The sequence below is a fragment of the Ovis canadensis genome, chromosome 1 (assembly GCF_042477335.2).
Source record: "Ovis canadensis isolate MfBH-ARS-UI-01 breed Bighorn chromosome 1, ARS-UI_OviCan_v2, whole genome shotgun sequence".
Taxonomy (NCBI): domain Eukaryota; kingdom Metazoa; phylum Chordata; class Mammalia; order Artiodactyla; family Bovidae; genus Ovis; species Ovis canadensis.
Window position 1 is genome coordinate 267,986,531 of NC_091245.1, and position 17,095 is coordinate 268,003,625.

The 17,095-nt window shown below is 56.3% G+C and overlaps 1 protein-coding gene across 2 annotated transcripts in view; it reads left to right on the plus strand.

The window, feature by feature from the left end:
* The window catches only part of SLX9 (SLX9 ribosome biogenesis factor), a 30,437-nt gene that overhangs the window by 2,147 nt on the left and 11,195 nt on the right, over positions 1-17,095 (plus strand). For both annotated transcript variants that reach the window (XM_069582123.1, XM_069582132.1), the window contains exons 3-6: positions 2,215-2,272; positions 2,515-3,108; positions 6,612-6,720; positions 13,736-13,804. In XM_069582123.1, the coding sequence (XP_069438224.1) occupies positions 2,971-3,108; positions 6,612-6,720; positions 13,736-13,804 (316 nt within the window). In that variant the 5' untranslated portion in view covers positions 2,215-2,272; positions 2,515-2,970. The remainder of the gene's footprint in view (positions 1-2,214; positions 2,273-2,514; positions 3,109-6,611; positions 6,721-13,735; positions 13,805-17,095) is intronic.

The window sequence follows — 17,095 nt, forward strand, 5'->3', positions numbered from 1 at the left end:
CCCTGAGCCTCACGCTCCGCCGCGTGCGCTACGTTCGCACCGGCTCGCAGCCCTGCAATCTGAGCACTGGCCGCCCGCAGGTGCTTCCTGGTGCTTTACCTGTCGGCCTCAAAGAACCCCTACAGCCACTCAGTGTAGTGATGGGGAGACAGGCTCCTACCTTGCTCAGGTCACCTCCGAAACTGGCCACCTCCCTGGGGGAGCGTGAACCGGGCCTCCTCTCGGAGGGGAGGCCAGGCGGGGGCTGAGCGGAGAGGAGTGTGGCCGGGGAGGGGGCAGAGAGGACGCATCCCGGGGCTCAGCAGGGCTAAGACAGGCTTATCTGTATTCACGTGGGGAGCTGGTGCAGCAGGCCCACCCAGGACGGACGTCCTGACACAGGGCACGTGGAGACGCGTAGGGACAAGGCACTGGCCAGCGTCCGGATGTATTGGGCCCTCGGGCTTCACGTCCCAGCAAGATCGCTGGCCCGGGCGGCGCCCACGCAGCAGGGAGCTGGGCGCTGGGAGGGGCAGGGGGTCAGAGCCTAGCATCTGCAGCCCGGCTGTTCGCAGGTCGCCGTCCGCTCTCACGTGCAGCCCGGTGGGGTTTGGGAATCCCGAGGGCAGAGCTAGGGGCTGGAGGTCATCAGGAAGTCCTTGCGGCGGGCCCCGAAGGACCCAGTGGACAAGGATGGACTGCGGGGTGTTTGCCCCGCATCCTTCCACGACTGCGTGGGACCCCTGGACCCGCTCGGAGGACCGCGTCCTGCGGAGGCTGAAGGCGCTCGGGGGCCGAGGAAGGGCCCGCACTGGGATCCATCCATCCCCCCAACCCCAGCATCTCCGAGCGACTGCGGCCTCCGCGCCCCAACGCCTCTGCAGAAACCCACGAGGGCCGTGGGCGCCCTCGCGCGACAGAAGAATTAACTAGCACCACCAGCACGAGGCGCAGGGTCTGTCCAGGGACCATCAAGACCGCGAGGTCCCGCTGGGAGGCCCTCAGAGGAAACAGAGGAGCTGCGGCTCAGAGCTCGGAAGGGCAGAGCTGCTGAGGGAGAGGGCGTCCCGGGAAGCGCAAAGCCGGGGGTAGGCTTTCCAGGGTGACCATAGCCATGACCCCTGGGGAGGCAGGGGCTGCTGTAAAGCTGAAGGGGCCCCATCCTGGCCAGTGGAGGAGGGAGAGGGCAAGAGGCTCCAGTGAGGTGACCAGGGCAGAAGCCCAGTGGGGGTGGAGCCTGGGGGGGTTGATATAGGGGCTGCTCAGTTTGATGTGACAGGGGGACTGCATGCAAGCAAGGCGACATGTAAGCCAAGGTGGCACCCTGGTTTGGGGTTTGGGTGGCTATGTGAGTGCTAGTGCCATTTCTTCTGAAGGGGGATATACTGTGAGGGTGGTGGGGCAGGTTGGGAAGGGAACCAAGAAGTCCACTTTAAGATTGCCTTAGTTTCAGGTGGAGACCCAGAGAGAGGTGGAGGCTGCAATGAAAGTGTCAGGGTATCGGGATGTGACCTCATCACCCAGGAAGATGAAGGCAGAGAGGGAAGGGACCCCAGGATTAAAAACTAACATATCCATTTTGCAGCAGCTGGACAGTCTTTTCCTTTAATTGAGAAAGCATGGACTGCACAGAAAGGGCAAAAAGCAAACCTGAAATGCACGCTGCCTTGCAGGCCTCTGGAGCTGGCCAGGGGCCAAGCCACTGGGGGTCAGGCAAGGGAGCAGGCCTTCAGGCCAGGGGCCAAGCCGGGGGCCTCCCTGCCTAGATGGCTCAGGAAACAAGCCTGATTGGATGCAGAGAATCCAAGTGTTGATGATCAGGTCCAGTGATGCTGGGACCCATAGAACAGAGCTGTTCCTAGAATGCGTCTCCTAGTGTCTTGGCACTGGCTGCCAGGAGGTCATTCCTGGATGCCAGCTGGATTAGCATGGTGTCTGCATGCACCCCGGCCCTAAGTGTACCCAACAGTCATTACTCTGTGTCTTCCTTAGATCAGGGCTTCCCTGGTGGGTCAGATGGTAAAGAATCTGCTTGCAATGTGGGAGACTTGGGTTCAATCCCTGGCTCAGATCTCTGTGTCAGAAAGATCCCCTGGAGGAGGGAATGGCTATTCAGTCCAGTATTCTTGCCTGGAGAATTCCATGGACAGAGGAGCCTGGCGGGCTGCAGTCCATGGAATCGTAAAGAGCTGGACATCACTGAGCGACTAACACTTTTTCACTTTCACTCCTTAGGCCTGGCACAGCTGCAGAACCAGAGAATGTCTCCTGACACACCTTAAAGAAGTTGCAGGTGCCACCAGATGGGTGGGGATATGACTGGGTGGTGGGTTCGACCTTTTCCACGTTCCAGGAAGCCTCCCCAGCAGTTCCATTAGTCTTGGTCACAGCCTGGCAACAGGTTCTAGCCAAAGGAAGCTGGTCTAGCAGGCACTGGTCAGACACCCACCCTGGCCCTGCAGAGGCGGTGATAGCAGGACTACAGACAGGGTGGGAGCGCCGGACCTGAGAGCTGGCTTCTGGGGCTTCTTCCAGGGACATTTCTCTCCAGCCCCAGTCCAGATCCGTAAGTCCTGGCACGATGTCTCCGAGGTGCCTGCAGTCCTCAGTCCTCTGCTCTCTTCCTTCCCCGAGGGCATTTTTGACAGGCACAAGCAAACACACTCGTGTACTTCAGCACACTTGATCCCCTCCAGCGTTCTAACCCATCATTCCCCAGATCGCACTGAGGCTGCGATTAGCCAACCACACCTGCCCTGGGCGGCGGGGCGGGGCCGAAGGCGGGACCAGGCGCCCCAAGACTCCGCCGTCAGCACCGCAGCCTCGCCCCTCTGTGGCCCCGCCCTACTCCTCTCTGAAGCCTAACAGCCGGCGCGGGCGGGATCGCGACTCCTGTTTCCGCCCGGCGGTCAGAGTGCCGGACCAGCTTCCGGCAGCGTGTGCTGCTTGAGCTCCGCGACTTCTAGCCGGCTGTGAGTCTTCGCCGGGAAGATGGGGAAAGTGAGGAGCCTGAGGGCCCGGGTGCACCAGGTTGCCGTGAGGCCCACAGGGGAGGCAGCGCCTGGCCTCGCGTCCCCCGCCCGGGAGGTAGCCCCTCTGCAGGCCTCGACTGGTGGAGTCGCGGGGAAGGTAAGCTGAGGATACTGCGGGCGGTAGGGGTGGGAAGGGGGAGCGGGTGGAAGAAAGGGGCGGCGGGCCGGAGTCGGGCGGCACACTGTGTGGCCCCGGGACCGCCCTCGGCGGGCTTTGCCGCACGGTCTGTGAGCCTTCCCGGTGCACGAAGTGTCATGGCCTCCGTGGACCGTCAGGCTCGGAGCAAGAGGTTGACTTGCTCCGCGTCTGGAGTTCTGCGAGGGAGAACCAGAAACCTTCCACCTCGAATTGTAGAAATCTGCGCGAAAAAGGTAAATATTCCTTTACGTCGTAGCTGCGCTCCAAGGAAAGGAAAGGGGATTCGCAGGATTAAGGAAAAAGGGGAAGAGCAAACTGAAGAGATCACGCTGTACCCTGGTGCTGTTCCCTCCTCCTCCCCCATCCCTTGCCTCGGCGGTCCCCTCAGCCCTCCCGGCCCTGAGCAGCCGCTCGTCTTTGCCTGTGTCTGTACATTTCACATGGATGGGGTCGTGTAGGTTTCCGCCTTTGCGTTTGATTTTTTGGACTTAGCACAGCGTTTTCAGTGCTCACGCAGGTTGTATGATGTTTAACAATGCTTCATTCTTTTTTATGGTGGAATCACCTTCCACTGTGTGGTTAGACCGTGTTTTGTTTATCCAGGTGCTGACCCTGGAGCTGCCTGGAAGCATTTACTGGTGTTTGTAGTCAAGGGGCCAACCCTGGACAGTGGACAAAATCCTCTTGGTTTGTGGGAACAGTGGCTTTGGGTCAGTAATGCTGAAGAGAACAGCCGTGTTTGTTAAGCATTTGCTATGTGCCAGTCACCTTACAGGAGAAGGCAATGGCACCCCACTCCAGTACTCTTGCCTGGAAAATCCCATGGATGGAGGAGCCTGGTAGGCTGCAATCCATGGGGTCCTTAAGAGTCGGACACGACTGAGCGACTTCACTTTGACTTTTCACTTTAATGCATTGGAGAAGGAAATGGCAACCCACTCCAGTATTCTAGCCTAGAGAATCCCAGGGATGGGGGAGCCTGGTGGGCTGCCGTCGATGGGGTCGCACAGAGTCGGACATGACTGAAGCGACTTAGCAGCAGCAGCAGCAGTCACCTTACATCTTTGTAACAGTCCCAGCCCTCATTTTGCAGGGAAAAAACTGAGAGTTTAAATGAACTCCCAGGGGCATTCAGCTGCTGATGGAGGAGCTGATGTGTGATCCCAGGATCTGGCATCAGTGCCCTGGCTTTCATAAAAGCCAGGGATAGAATTCATGTCATAAAATTGATCCATTTAAAGTGTACAATTCATTGAGCATTTTAAAAAGAATATTCACAGATTTGTGCAACCATCACTACCAATTTCTGAATGTTTTTGTCACTGAAAAAGGAAATCCCGTACTTACTATCAGTCATTCTGGCAACCACAAATCTGCTTTCTGTCTCTATATATTTGCCTCTCCTGGGCATTTCATATAAATGGAATTAATACGATATGTGGCCTTTTGTGTCAGGGTTTTTTCACTGAGCATGTTTTTGAGGTTTTTTCTTATAGCATTATTTTTGTAGCACATATTTCTCTGTTGTCCTCATTCTTTTTAATGGCTGAAAAATATGCCATTGTGTGAATAAACCAGACCACACTGCATTTTGTTTATCCATTCATAAGTTGGTGGATAGATTGTTTCTAATTTTTGGCTGTCATGCTACTGCTCTGTACTAATTTTCCTGTGCATTCATGGAACGGAATTGCTAGGATGTACAGAATTCTAAGTTGAGCTTTTTGAGGAATTGCCAGTTTACTTTTCACAATGGTGGCACCATTTTCCATTCCCACCAGCAATACACGAGGGCTCCAATTTCTCCACATCCTCACCAGCAATTGTTGTTGTCTGTCTTTTTGATTATACCCATCCTGCTGGATGTCAGGTGGTATTTCAACTCTTTCGAATTGCATTTCCCTAAGGGATAATGAATAATGTTGAATTTTTTTTTTTTTCCCTGGGCTTGTTAGCTGTTTATCTTTGGAGAAATGTCTTTTCAAGTCCTTTGCTCACTTAAAAGTCATTGTTTTCTCTTTCTGTTGAGTTGTCAAGAGTTATATATTCCGGACACTAAACTTTATCAGGTAAATATGGTTTGCAAATATTTTTTCCACTTCAGTGGGTTGTCTTTTTATTTCCTTGCAATTGCCCTTGGAAGCACAGAGTTTTTAATTTTTGTAACATCAGTTTCTCTTGTTTTCCCTTGTTGCTTGTCCTTTGGGTGTTGTGAGATGTCAGGGTTTAGTTGAAAAGCTCAGGGGAGTCTAAGCAGTTTGGTTAAGGCTCTGTCTCTTTGTTGGTATTCTCTGATGAGACATTGTCATACTTCCTGGTTCTTTAGACATGCTCTCTTTCAGTCCTGTGGCTGAGATGAGGCCATTGCCAAGTCCAACCCGTGGGCCCCTCGGACACAGCTTCTGTTGCCTAGGTCTTGTTCCCAGTCCCTCTGCGTGCGTCATGCTGGGTTGTTCTTGAGAGCTGGCTGTCTTCAGTAGTGCATGTCAGCACTGACTGGGCTGACGTTTGCAGGTAGTTTCGGTTGTTCCCTGGCCTGGCTCAGCTCCCGTGTAACTGAGTCCATTCCGCACCAGTGTGCACCCTCCTGTCTGCCTATTATGTTTTCTTGTTTTTGTGTTGTAGCCTGGCAGCCTGGGTCGGCGCAAGCCTCTTACTGTCAGATTGTGCTTCAGCCCCCGTGGCCATAGAAACCTTTGCCCTTGACCGCTGGATGCACCTGTGTGCTGGGAGGCTGCCTTCACAGTTCAGTCCCACCTTCAGCAGGGACTGGAGGCTTTGCAAGTCCAGCTGGTCACTCCTGAGCCAGTGCAGCCTGGCGCTCACACTGCCTCCAACCTGCCATCATGCCGCTTCCTGGAAGCTGCCCCAAGGCCAGGGCAGTGTGGTGCCTGGCCAGTGTCTGCTCAGAGGTTGTGCCTAAGCTGCTGGGTTACTGACACCCCTTCCAAGGCCCCTGTCCTGGAGCTTGGACCTGAATGAGGCGGCCGGGCCTTGGAGGTGGGGTCTGGGGTAGCATGGTGTGCTGGGCAGAGTGACCTGGAGGGTTGTAAGACCTTGGTGTGGGATGAATGTGGTCAGAGACCCAGAGATTGCTGGGAGAGTGTGGAGGTGGAGGAGCGGCCATGAATGACAGGAAGAGTAAGACGGTGGGAGGTTTGGGAGGAAACTGGGTCCCCTCACGGGGGGCTCCTGAATGTTGAGATTGTGGTTTGTAATTGTTACTGATCCTGGGTCTGGTCTCAGATGATCCTGAGGCTGGAGCCAGGCCCGGGGCGGGGGTTGTGGGGTCGGGGATGAGCTGAGGCTGCAAGGAGTATGTGACCTGAGAGTCCTGGGGTTGGGGGTGGGGGCTCGGGTTCCTCTGCAACTCCTGCTCTGGAGAAGCCAGGGTCTGGCCCTCGCTGAGAGGTCTCTGAAGCTGCAGAGCGAGTTTTAAGTCTCCCCTCTTGCCTCTTCAGGAGTTGGCTTGCGTGAACGCTAATGTGTTTGCTGGGACCACGATAGAACCCAGTGCCTTGGTGCAGAAGCTGGATGTGGAGACGAGGAGCGTCACCTCCGTCAGGAGAGGTGAGAGCTGAGAGCGGACAGGGTGGACCTTGGGGTGGGGAGCTTTCAGTGCGAGCCAGCTTCCACACGCTCATAGGCACAGGCCAGAGCGCAGCTCAGGTTGGCCTGTGCACCTGATAGGTATTTTTATTTGTTTATTTGGCTGCTTCAGTGTGTTAGTTGTGGCCTCCTGCGTTGGGTACGCGGAGTCTTAGCCACTGGACAACCAGGGAAGCCCAAGAGGTGTTTTTTTATTAGTGGAAAGTTTTAAAGATGTGCTGAACAGAAAGATGGTATAACGCATTCCGTGTGCCCATATCCTGCGTTCTGATGGTATAGAGCATTCCGTGTGCCCATCTTCTGCCTTCCGATGGTATAAAACATTCCGTGTGCCCATCTCCTGCCTTTAGCGCACACAGTGCTGGGCTATTTTGAGGCAAACAGCATTTTCATCAGGAATCTTTTAGTCTGTATTTCTTAGGGCTCTTAGAAAAAAAAGACATAAACCCATGCAGGGCTGTTAGCACACCTGAACGCATCGGTTGTAATAACCTTATTTCAGGTGAGCAATGTAGAAGGAGCCCCCGTCTTCCTGCTGCCTCAGTCAGGATCAAGGGTGCACTGTGGCCCCCCAAACCCCTCTTCCTTCACTTTTGTATCATGGGGAGAGGTCTTCTTTCCGACAGCACACCCCCCATTTCGGGCTTTGTGACACTGTTGGCCTGGTGTCCTGTCTGGGCTGGTCCTGGAGCAGGGGGCGGCTCTCCTGCCCTGGGCAGCCACACCTCATCCGCTCTCGCGGGTGAAGCCTTCATGCCGCCTGTGCTAGCTGAGTGATTGAGAGCAGAAGCGTCCTCAGTCCTGTTGAAGCACTCTGGCCTTCAGGGCAGGGCTTCTGGTGTTCCGCATAATTTTTCTGAATTTCCATGTGCAATCTGTGAACTGCTGCTGGAGTTGTAATTTGTAGTTATTTCACAGGTATGCCTGTGTCGAGTGTTTCCCATGAGATCATGTTCGCAGCTTGGTTTGGATTTTTTTTTTAAATTTCACTGGAGAGTTTATCCGAATCTCCTTGCTATTCTTTGTACATTGAGACTGTAGGGACGGAAGCCTTCTCGTGTATGCCCTCCTAGATTCTTGGCTAGGACCCTGCAGGTTAGACTAAGAGAAGACAGATTAGCAGGAGAAAAACAGAAAAACTGCTGTGTGCAGGTCACATCCTGTGACCGCGTGCAGGCTTCTCCCAAGCCTCAGTGACAGCTCAGAGGCGTGGTGAGAACCTGGGCCTCTGGAGTGTCTCTGGGGCGCAGCGGTGCTGTGAGCGGTGAACACGGCGGGGGGGAAGGTTCGTGTGTGCAGCTCTCTGTGCTCCAGATTCTGGCGTCCTCATGGCGGTAAACTTCCCCGGAGGAGGACCCAGGCAGTCCTCATCTCAGACGCTCCCGGCTTGGGTTGGATGAGGGGAGTCGCAACCTGCCGGCTCCGTTGGCTCCAACCCGGGGTAATCCAGACGCCCAGAGCGGTGTGTTTTCAGCACCATCTTCTCGCCCTCAGACCCTCCTGCTGCTTCTTGGGCTGGATCCTGCAGAGCTCTGGCTGTGTCCTGCCCGAGTACTTTGCCATGCTCAGGGGTGGGGATCGGGGGGCACCATGGGGACTTGCTGTCGGGAGGGCAGGAAGGGTCTGGAGTTGCGGCCACTCAGGCCCCTTTGGTAACGCACACGATCCAGCAGTTTTGCGTGTTAAATGGTTCTCCTGTGGTTTGTGTACTGGGCAGTGTTGGTCGCTTTTCTTAATCCTGAAGAATTTTTATGTGTTGTGGAGGGCAGCTCTTTATCATTTTGGGCAAAAACTTGCAGGGTTTTGAGTTGCTGAGGGAGCTAGTCCTCCAGGGAGCTGATGGGTGCTGCCGTCCCTGCCCTCCTGTGTGCCTCTGTCTCTCTCACTCTCTGTCTGTTGGCAAGTGCTGGGCACTTGGTGCTCAGCATGGCACTCGGACATCTCACCTCCGCCCGGCGCTCGGGGGAGGGGCTGCTGAGTGGGAGGCTTGCATTCCTGCGGCAGCTGACAGACGTCCCCTCGCTGTGAGCCATGTCCACAGAGGCACAGCGCGCATGGTTCCCCGCTTACCCGAGAGGGCAGGTCCCGCAGGGAACAGCCTGCAACCCAGGGCCTGCCTCTGACCTCCCCGTAGCGGGACCTCCATGTGGGGCTCAGGGGACCCAGCAGAGGAGCCGTGCTGCCACTGGTGTCCCTGAGGTGTGCAGGAGTGGAGGGGACACAGGGCCGTGCTCTGCTGGCTGCTGGGTCTTGAGCGTTTGTTGACTGCACCCGTCAGGCGAGCGTGGCATCTGCCGGGCAGGTGTGCTGTGGGCCTGCTCGGGGCTCGTCCGGGCCCCTTCAGCCTCACGCTGGTGAGGGACTGGTGCACAGGCTCTGTCTCCTGTGCAGACGAGGCTGCGGTCCCCGGGGGTGGGGGGCGACGCGGCTGAGCTCAGAGCCACGCAGCCCGCCCTGGGAGTGACTGCGGGCCTGCCCCTGGCACAGCTGCTGTGCTGTCTCAGCTCTTGCTGTCCTTCCCCCATGCACCGTGTGGGTGGGGTGGGTCTGAGCCTTTGCACCCAGTTCGGGGAGGCCTGGGCCGGCACTAGGACCACTGGGGCCCATCCCAGACCTGCTGAACCTTGGTTTCACACACCCCTCCAGGAGTCTCTGATGCTGCCAGGTTTAGGATACTGGCCCAGAGCCTGGCGGGTCCCGCCTCTCATCTGTGGGAGCACAGAAGTGCCCATCTCCTCCCGGCCCCAGGGTGCTTTTGGTCCTGAGCTGTGATGGGCTGTTATCAGGTCTCCTGAGCAGTCCTCGTGGTCCTGGTTGCTGTCTCTGAGGTAGCAGCGCCTTGACGCGTGCCTGTGGCCATGAGAGCCTGTGCGCACAGGACTGTCTCTGTGTGCGGGAGACACTCAGTTACCCTGAGCCTTCACACTGAGTCTGAGGGGTTGTCGGAAAGGCCGTCACAGACAGCGTGGGCTGCCCGGGGAGCATGGCTGATCAGAAAGAGTGAGGTGTCACTTTGAGGTGGAGGGGACACTAAAATCTGAGTGGCGTGGACTGAAAAGCACAGGGGTGCATGAGGGGCAGGGAGAGAAGAAGGGAAGGTGTTTTCTTCTACGGGCTGGTCGGGAGGAGGAGCAGCACTGAGGAGAATGTCTCTTATAGTCCGAGGGGCTGGTATGCAGGGCCAGGAGGCAGAAGATGGGGACTGGCCGGCTCTTGGAAAGCAGTCTCTCCAAAAAAAAAATGTCATAAAGTACAGAAAGCTAAAGGAGAGTGACAGGAGGAGACGTCCCGGAGCTTGGAGCTCAGAGCAGCGGGCTCTGTGCCTGTGTCCTTGCGGGTGCCAGAGCCCTGAGAGCCCCAGTGTCGAGGGTGGAGAGGGTGGGTGGGGGCCCCACGCCGAGCCTCCCGCTGGAGATCGGGGTAATGACAGGCCTTATTTGCTGTGTTGGGGTTCAGACAAGTTTGTAAGAATGGAATATTGGGAATGGTGCCTGGGCCTGGCCTTGGGATGGTGAAGCTGTGGGCCTGACTGCCCACATGTCCCATTGAGTGGACCCCCTCTCCACTGTCCGAGGCGCCCGGTTCCCCGTGGCACGTGTCTGTCACCATGCCCACTTGCCTCCGCATTGGCCCGTGCCCTGGCTCCCTTGGGCGCTGGGCCTGGCAGCCCCCCGGGTTTGAGCTGGACTGGTGGCCAGGGCAGACACAGGTCATGGGGAACGTGGTGTCCGGTGACTCAGCTCTGCTCGCGACCTGCTGGGCCATGCAGGCAGGGTACGTGTCCACCTGGACGAGTGTCCTCGCCGTGGGCTGGGGCGCAGGCAGCTCTACTGCCCGCCTCCCTGGCCCCTGTGGTCACGTGCTACGCTGCCCTGTGGTCATGTGATCCCAGAGCCTGGTGGTGCCCCCCTCCCCTGAAGCCTGGACGCGGTGGGGCTGGTGGACCCCAGGGTAGGGGGGCTGGTGGGCCTTGCTGGTGGCATCTCCATTAGCTTCCATGGGGAGCCTTTGGGAGCCCTGCCGGCCTAGGACTGCCCCCACTTTTCCTTCTGATTCAGGCAGGGGCTCAGCCTCCTAGGGGGAAACACTGGGCTCTGAGGTGATGGGCCTCCCCACCCCGCAGACCACCCCCACCCACTACCAGTGGGACTCAGCTCTGGGTGGGGACTGGGGACTGGAGGGCCAGTAGAGATCTGGGGCCCTTCTGGGCTCCACGTCCTCTTCCCATGGGGTGCCACCGGCCAGTTCTGTTTCTCGTTCTGTATTCCCTTGCACTGCGACCATGCAGGAAACAAGCTCTGTGCTCAGATAAGTGTCTGGGTGTCCCCAGTCCTCTGTACCCTGGGCTGGACAGTCCCAACCCCTAGACGCAAGCAGAGGCGTGAGCAGGTGGAGGACAGGCCTGGTCAGGGATGCAGGAGCAGAAGGACCAGAGAGAGGAGGTGGCCGTGCAGCATGTCTGCAGGGCTCTGGGCGGAGAAGCTGGGGATGTGATGGTGGTGAGTGGACCTGCTGGTCTGGAGGTTGCGGTGGAGGGACCGGGTTTTGGGGGGCGCCGGTCTTGTCTCCCGAGAGTCCCAGGCAGAGAGCTCCGCACTTGACCTTCCCTCTCTCTGTAGCAGAGCTCCCCCTGCTGACCGGCCACCACGGTCTCCTCTGAAACTCCCAGGCAGGTGCTCAGCAGAGGGCAGCAGCGCTGCATCTGCTCCTCAGGCCTGTCCTGCCTGGGGGAGGAGAAGAGGCTTGAGCAGGCTGACCTCAGGCATTGGAGGATCCGAGCACCTCCCAGAGGGGCTTGTGATGAAGCTCCCCATCAGACCTCCCCGCCTTTCCTGCAGTTGTGAGGTCAGGGCTGTGACGGAATCCAGTTCTCCTCACTCCTCTCCCCCAAGTGCAACAGGAATAGGAGGTGTCCAGGCTGAGAGGAAGCTGCCATCCATTGCATCCGGCCCTGGGTGGGATGCACTTTGGGTGGGAGGCTGGTGGTTGGCTCTCCCCTTGGTCCCCCTGGCCTCCGGAGGACGCGGAGAGGAGGCCTGGAGGTCTTCGGTGGGCAGCAGTGTGTGTGGGTCTGGGAGCTGAAGGATACCACACTGTCCTGGTCTTGGCTGTGGTGCTGGTCACCTGCTGTTGGAGGCGCTGTGGCCTCTGTGGCCGTAAGCTCTGCACGCCTCTCCATCTTGCCCAGGCTCTTGCCTCCTTGCCATGGGGAGGCTCTGAGGGGAGGAGCCCACCGCCTCCGGGGGCACCCTGACCCTGACTGGCAGGGCCAGTTCTGGGTACTCGACCAGCAAGTTGGAGGGCACAGGCCACTGCATTGGGCCTGCTGGCAGCTGGAGGCAGGGAAGGCCACTGCTGGGCTCGCCTTGCTGTCGTCTGATCAAGCCCATTCTGCCTGACAGAGGGAAGCTGGGAAGGGCAGTCAGGGTCCAGCCCGGAGGACCTTGCCTGCATGGCATCAAGGGAAGGGCTGGGCCCTCGGGCCAGTGGGAGGAGGAGGAGGAGGAGGAGGACAGATGTTTCCCAGGGCCTCTTCCTGGCTCTGGTGGGCTCTTGGCTGGTGCCAAAGGCAGGAGGATTTGGCTGTGGCGTGGCTGCATGAAGGTGCATCTGGACAGGCCCGGGGTGCCAAGGAGCCGAGTGCACAGGGACCTCCAGTGCCCTGCAGGCAGGGTGGGTCAGAATCACAGGGCAGCAAAGTAGATGGTCGCTGGCCTGTTGCATACAGCACAGGACACAGGTGGTCAGAGGGGGAGACGCTGGCAGGAAGCGTCCGGCCTGGCAGCAAGTCCCTGCCGTCCTCCTCCTAGTGGGAGGGCTGCCCTCAGGCAGTGCCTCTGGATCAGCCCTGAGGTTGGGCTCAAGTCCCTGGGCTCAGGTCTCTGTAAGGAGCAGTGCTTCCCCAGGGAGGGGGCTGGGCTTTATCAGCCGTGCCTTCTGTCCCAGTGAGTTTTCACCTGAAGTGACCCTCTCACCTGAAGCATCACTAAGATGCTCACGGTTCTGCAGCGCGTGTTTCACAGCAGCTGACGTGGAGGTATGCGCTGGTCACCCAGGCTTCCCCAGCGCCTGGGCCTCAAACAGGGTTGGCATGCTGGGACCTGTTTCCTAAGTGTGAGTGGGGGTCCTGGCTGCCGAGAAGGGGTCCTGGGTACCAGTCCTGGGTGGTACAGGGTGGTCTTGACCCACCTGCCACCTTGCCCCTTGATCACAGGCTGCAGACTTAGAATTCCGTCAGTCCACACTTGTCGTAGACTCTTTTTCTTTGAAATGATTTCAAAATCTTAGAGAAGTTATGGGATTGGGGCAGAAAAGGTGGCTTCCTGGACCTTTGGGGACGGGTGTCCGGCATGAGTCTCATTGTCCGAGGTCCTCATGTGGGGCCGCCCTCTGCCTCCTGCCACTGCCCCCCTTACTCAGCTCTCGTCCCAGACAGGCCGTCCTCACCTCAGCCCCGCAGTCTGGCAGCCGCATGGGCCCTGCCGCGCAGCCCCTCTGTCCCGTTGCCCCACCTGTGCACCTGCAGCCCGCTGACTGGCCCCGGGTGACTGGCGGCCCTTCCTGCTGGGGATGAGGGGCCAGGGTGAGGGGGGAGGAAAGTGGGTCAGCTTGGGGCACGGGCAGAGGTTAGGCGTGAGGCTATGGGTGTGAGCTCTGACTTGGAGAAGGGGTGGGAGCCCGTGGGAGTCCTGGCTTCCCTGAACTGACTGAGCAGTAGGCCACCCTGACAAGCGCGTGTCCTCTCAGCTTCTACTTAGATGCCGGAAGTCTGCGGCCATTGGATCCTGCGAGGGCACCCCACCGGGTGTGTGCATTGTCTCTGGGGAGACCAGTGAAGGCCCAGTGCGCGGGGCAGCCTGCAGCCCCTGGGTCCTGGGTGTCCCGCAGCCACGGCCAGGGGCAGTGGCGGGCGCCCTGTACATAGGTGCAGCCTGGGCTCCTGGTCTTGTCCTGCTCACGTGTGTTCTCTTGGCAGGTGCTGAGGCCAAGACTATTCTGCCCAAGAAGGAGAAGCTGAAGCTGAGGCGTGAGCGGTGGCTGCAGAGTAAGCTTCCCCGTCCTGTCCTGTCCTGTCCTGTCCTGTCCTTTCCCTGGTGGACCCTTGTCCTGGGCTGGCTCAGAACCCGGCCTCTGGGTGGTCTGGGCCTTGGAGGAGGCGGCCTGCGCTACGACAGGCAGATGGCCCCATAACGGCGGGGTGGCCCTGTCACCCGTGCGAGGGTCTGCACAGCCTTACCTCACTCCCCACCAGGAGTGTCACCACCGCTCGTGGGTAAAACGCACAGAGGGGGTGCCTGAGGGTCAGGTGATTTATGACACGACGTTTCTCAGATTGCTTTCCCGGCCTGCGTGTGGCCCTGCAGGCCCTTGCCTGGGTGTGCAACCCTCGGGGTCCCTGGTAGAAGCTGCCATTCACCCACTGGTGGGGTCAGGGACCCCGGCCATCGCCCTCTTATTGGGGTGCCTTTGCCTGCCTATCAGGGTGAATTTCTTCTTAATAATTTTGGAAAATATACTCAATTTTCATGTTGCTGAATATTTGCTGGTGTTTTTCTGAAGGTTTTCTTGTGAGCATTATTTTATAGTTTTTTTTTTTTGCAGTTATCTTTTTAGTCTGATTTTGCTGACTTCTAAAACTACTTTGAAATGTTTTTTTATGTTCTCACACAGTTAAAATATGACCAGAATTATTTTTTCCCTTGAAGGTTTTAAAGAAATTATATGTTTCATAAATTAAAATTTCTTAGAGAAATGTATCCGTTTCCTCCATAATTGTTAATGTTAAGTTTTCTTTCAGTTTTTGGATGTGTCTTAAGGAAATGTCCCTTCATGCATTTTCTTTTCCACGGTCTGTAGCATGGGGTTGTGCAGAATATTCTTTGTAAAATGGATTTGGAAAGTTGATAGGCCGGGACCACTGGGCCCCTGAATGTTCTGGGCCATAGTTCTCTGATGACGTTTAAGTTTTCTTCTGTGACGGTTGGTCTTTTTTTAACTACTTGAGCTAATCTGGGTCACCCACTCATTTTCCCAGAGAACCATCTAATAGATCTCAGCCTTGATTGGCGGAGTTGCTAGCTTGTCATTATTTCACCTCTTTGTCACTTTTTGTTTGTATCCCCTCTCTCTCTTCTGATTGGTTTATCTGCTCCAGGAATGCCTGTCTTCAGTTGCCATCTGCGGTTTTGTTTTCTGATCTGTCAGTTTCTGTTGTTTAAATATCCTGTTCTTAGTTTCTCCAGGTGGGTTTTAGTGACTTAGTCATTTATTTTTGAATGAAAGGCTAAATGTTAGCCTCTGACTGTAGCTTTAGCTATGGCTCCCGAGTTTCTTTCCCTGAGTACTTTATTATGAAAAGTTTTGTACAGAAAACTAGGAAGAATTTTACAGTGGACGCCCATATGCCCACTGTCCAGACTTTACCATGAGCTCCTCACTTCTTTTATCACAGCTGTCTGTCTGTCCATCCCATCTGTCTGGTCCAGCCACCAACTCTTGTTTTAGCTGCATGTTCCAAAGTGGATTACAGATTGAGCGCACTTTCTCCCTGGTAACTCTGCTAGAGTTCAGTATTTGTTTATGGTTCTTTTTAGTTTTGATTTTGAGGTGACGTTTGCGTGTGGTGGCCTGGGCCTTCAGTGTGCTGTGTGGTGGCTCGGGGCCAGTGTGCGCACGCACAGGAGAGTCCTCTCGGGTCATGGGCCGGCCCCGTCACCCTTCCCGGGCCCCGCCCCCCAGAGGCAGCCCCTGTCTGCTCTTTTCAGGTCGAGTTCAGGCTTCGCTGCTCTGGACATCGGGTAAGGGCAGTCTTTGTGTGTCTGGGTTCTCCTGCTCAGCTGGGCATTGGGCTCATCTGTGCTGGGTGGAGCTGTAGTCTGGGCCTGTATGTTGCTGAGAAGTGTTTCCTTATGTGGACACGCTGTTTGGTATCCACTTTCCTGTGGATGGACACCTGGTGTCTTTTCTCTTTTTAGCTGCTGTGAATAGGCTGTGATGAACATTCTTCACGAGTCTTTTTGTGGACATATGTTTTCATTTCTCTTGGGTAAACACTTGGAATGGAATGCTGGGTCATAGGGCAGGTGTATGTTTAGTTTTATAAGCAGCTCCCAGACGTTCCTCTCCTGTGGTTGTGCGCTTACGCCCCCGACAGCGCGGGGGAGTTGGGGTTGCTTGCAGCTGTGCCGGCTCGCCTGTCCTGCAGTCCTGGCCGTTCTGCCGAGTGTGAGGTGCCTGTCACTGTGGTGAAGGGACGTTTCGTCTGCTGCTGCCCACTGGGGCGTCCTGACGCCCAGGGCTTGTTTCCCGAGGTTCCTGAGGGCTCTTTATTATTGAGCTCCAGGAATCCTCTGTCCTGGAGGTCAGTCTCCTCAGATGTGTTTTGCAAATAATTTTCTCCCAGACTATAACTTGCCTATTTATTTTCTCAACAGTTTTTTTTTTTTTTTCACTGAACAGAAGTTTAACTTTGAGGACACTGATTTTGTCTTTTTTCTTTGCATGTTTAGTGTGTGTGCACGTGCATATGTGTGTGCACGCCTGCATGTGCCTTGTTTAAGGAAACTGCCCAGTCCCAAGACAGGAGGATAAATCCTACCCTTCTGAAAACGTTATGGTTTTGGCTTTGATATTTAGATTTCTGATCCATCTTGGTTTAGCGTTTGTCTGTGATGTGAAGCACTCACTGGTTCAGGGTTTTCTTTGCTTCAGTCTCATCAGTGTTTGTCGTAAAGACTGTCTCCTTGTGCAGTCATCCTGATGTCTGTGGAAAGCTGACACCTCTCACTCTGGTTCTGCTCTCTGACCCTCCTCCCTTCCAGGCTGTTGAAGCTGCAGCTGTGAAGAGGTCCTGGGGTTGGACATGGGAAGTCCTATGTCTGTCCCTCTGTTTCAAGACGGCTTTGGGTGGTCCAGGTTCTTTGCATTTCCATGTGACTCTGATCACAGGCTGGTCAACTTCTTAAAGCCACTACCACCACCACCACCACCTGGTGTAGTCGTGACCTATAGATCATCGCTTTGAATCCGTACATCAGTTCAGAAGTGCCACTTTAATGCTGGGTCTTCATCCACAAACATGGTAATTTCTCCTTTAATCTTTTGCTGTTGTTCAGTCACTAAGTTGTGTCCGACTGTTTTTGACCCCATGGACTGCAGCATACGAGGCTCCTCTGCCCTTCAGTTCAGTTCAGTCACTCAGTCGTGTCCGACTCTCTGCGACCCCATGAACCGCAGCACGCCAGGCCTCCCTGTCCATCACCAACTCCCAGAGTCCACCCAAACCCATGTCCATTGAGTCGGTGATGTGATCCAACCATCTCATGTTCTGTCGTCC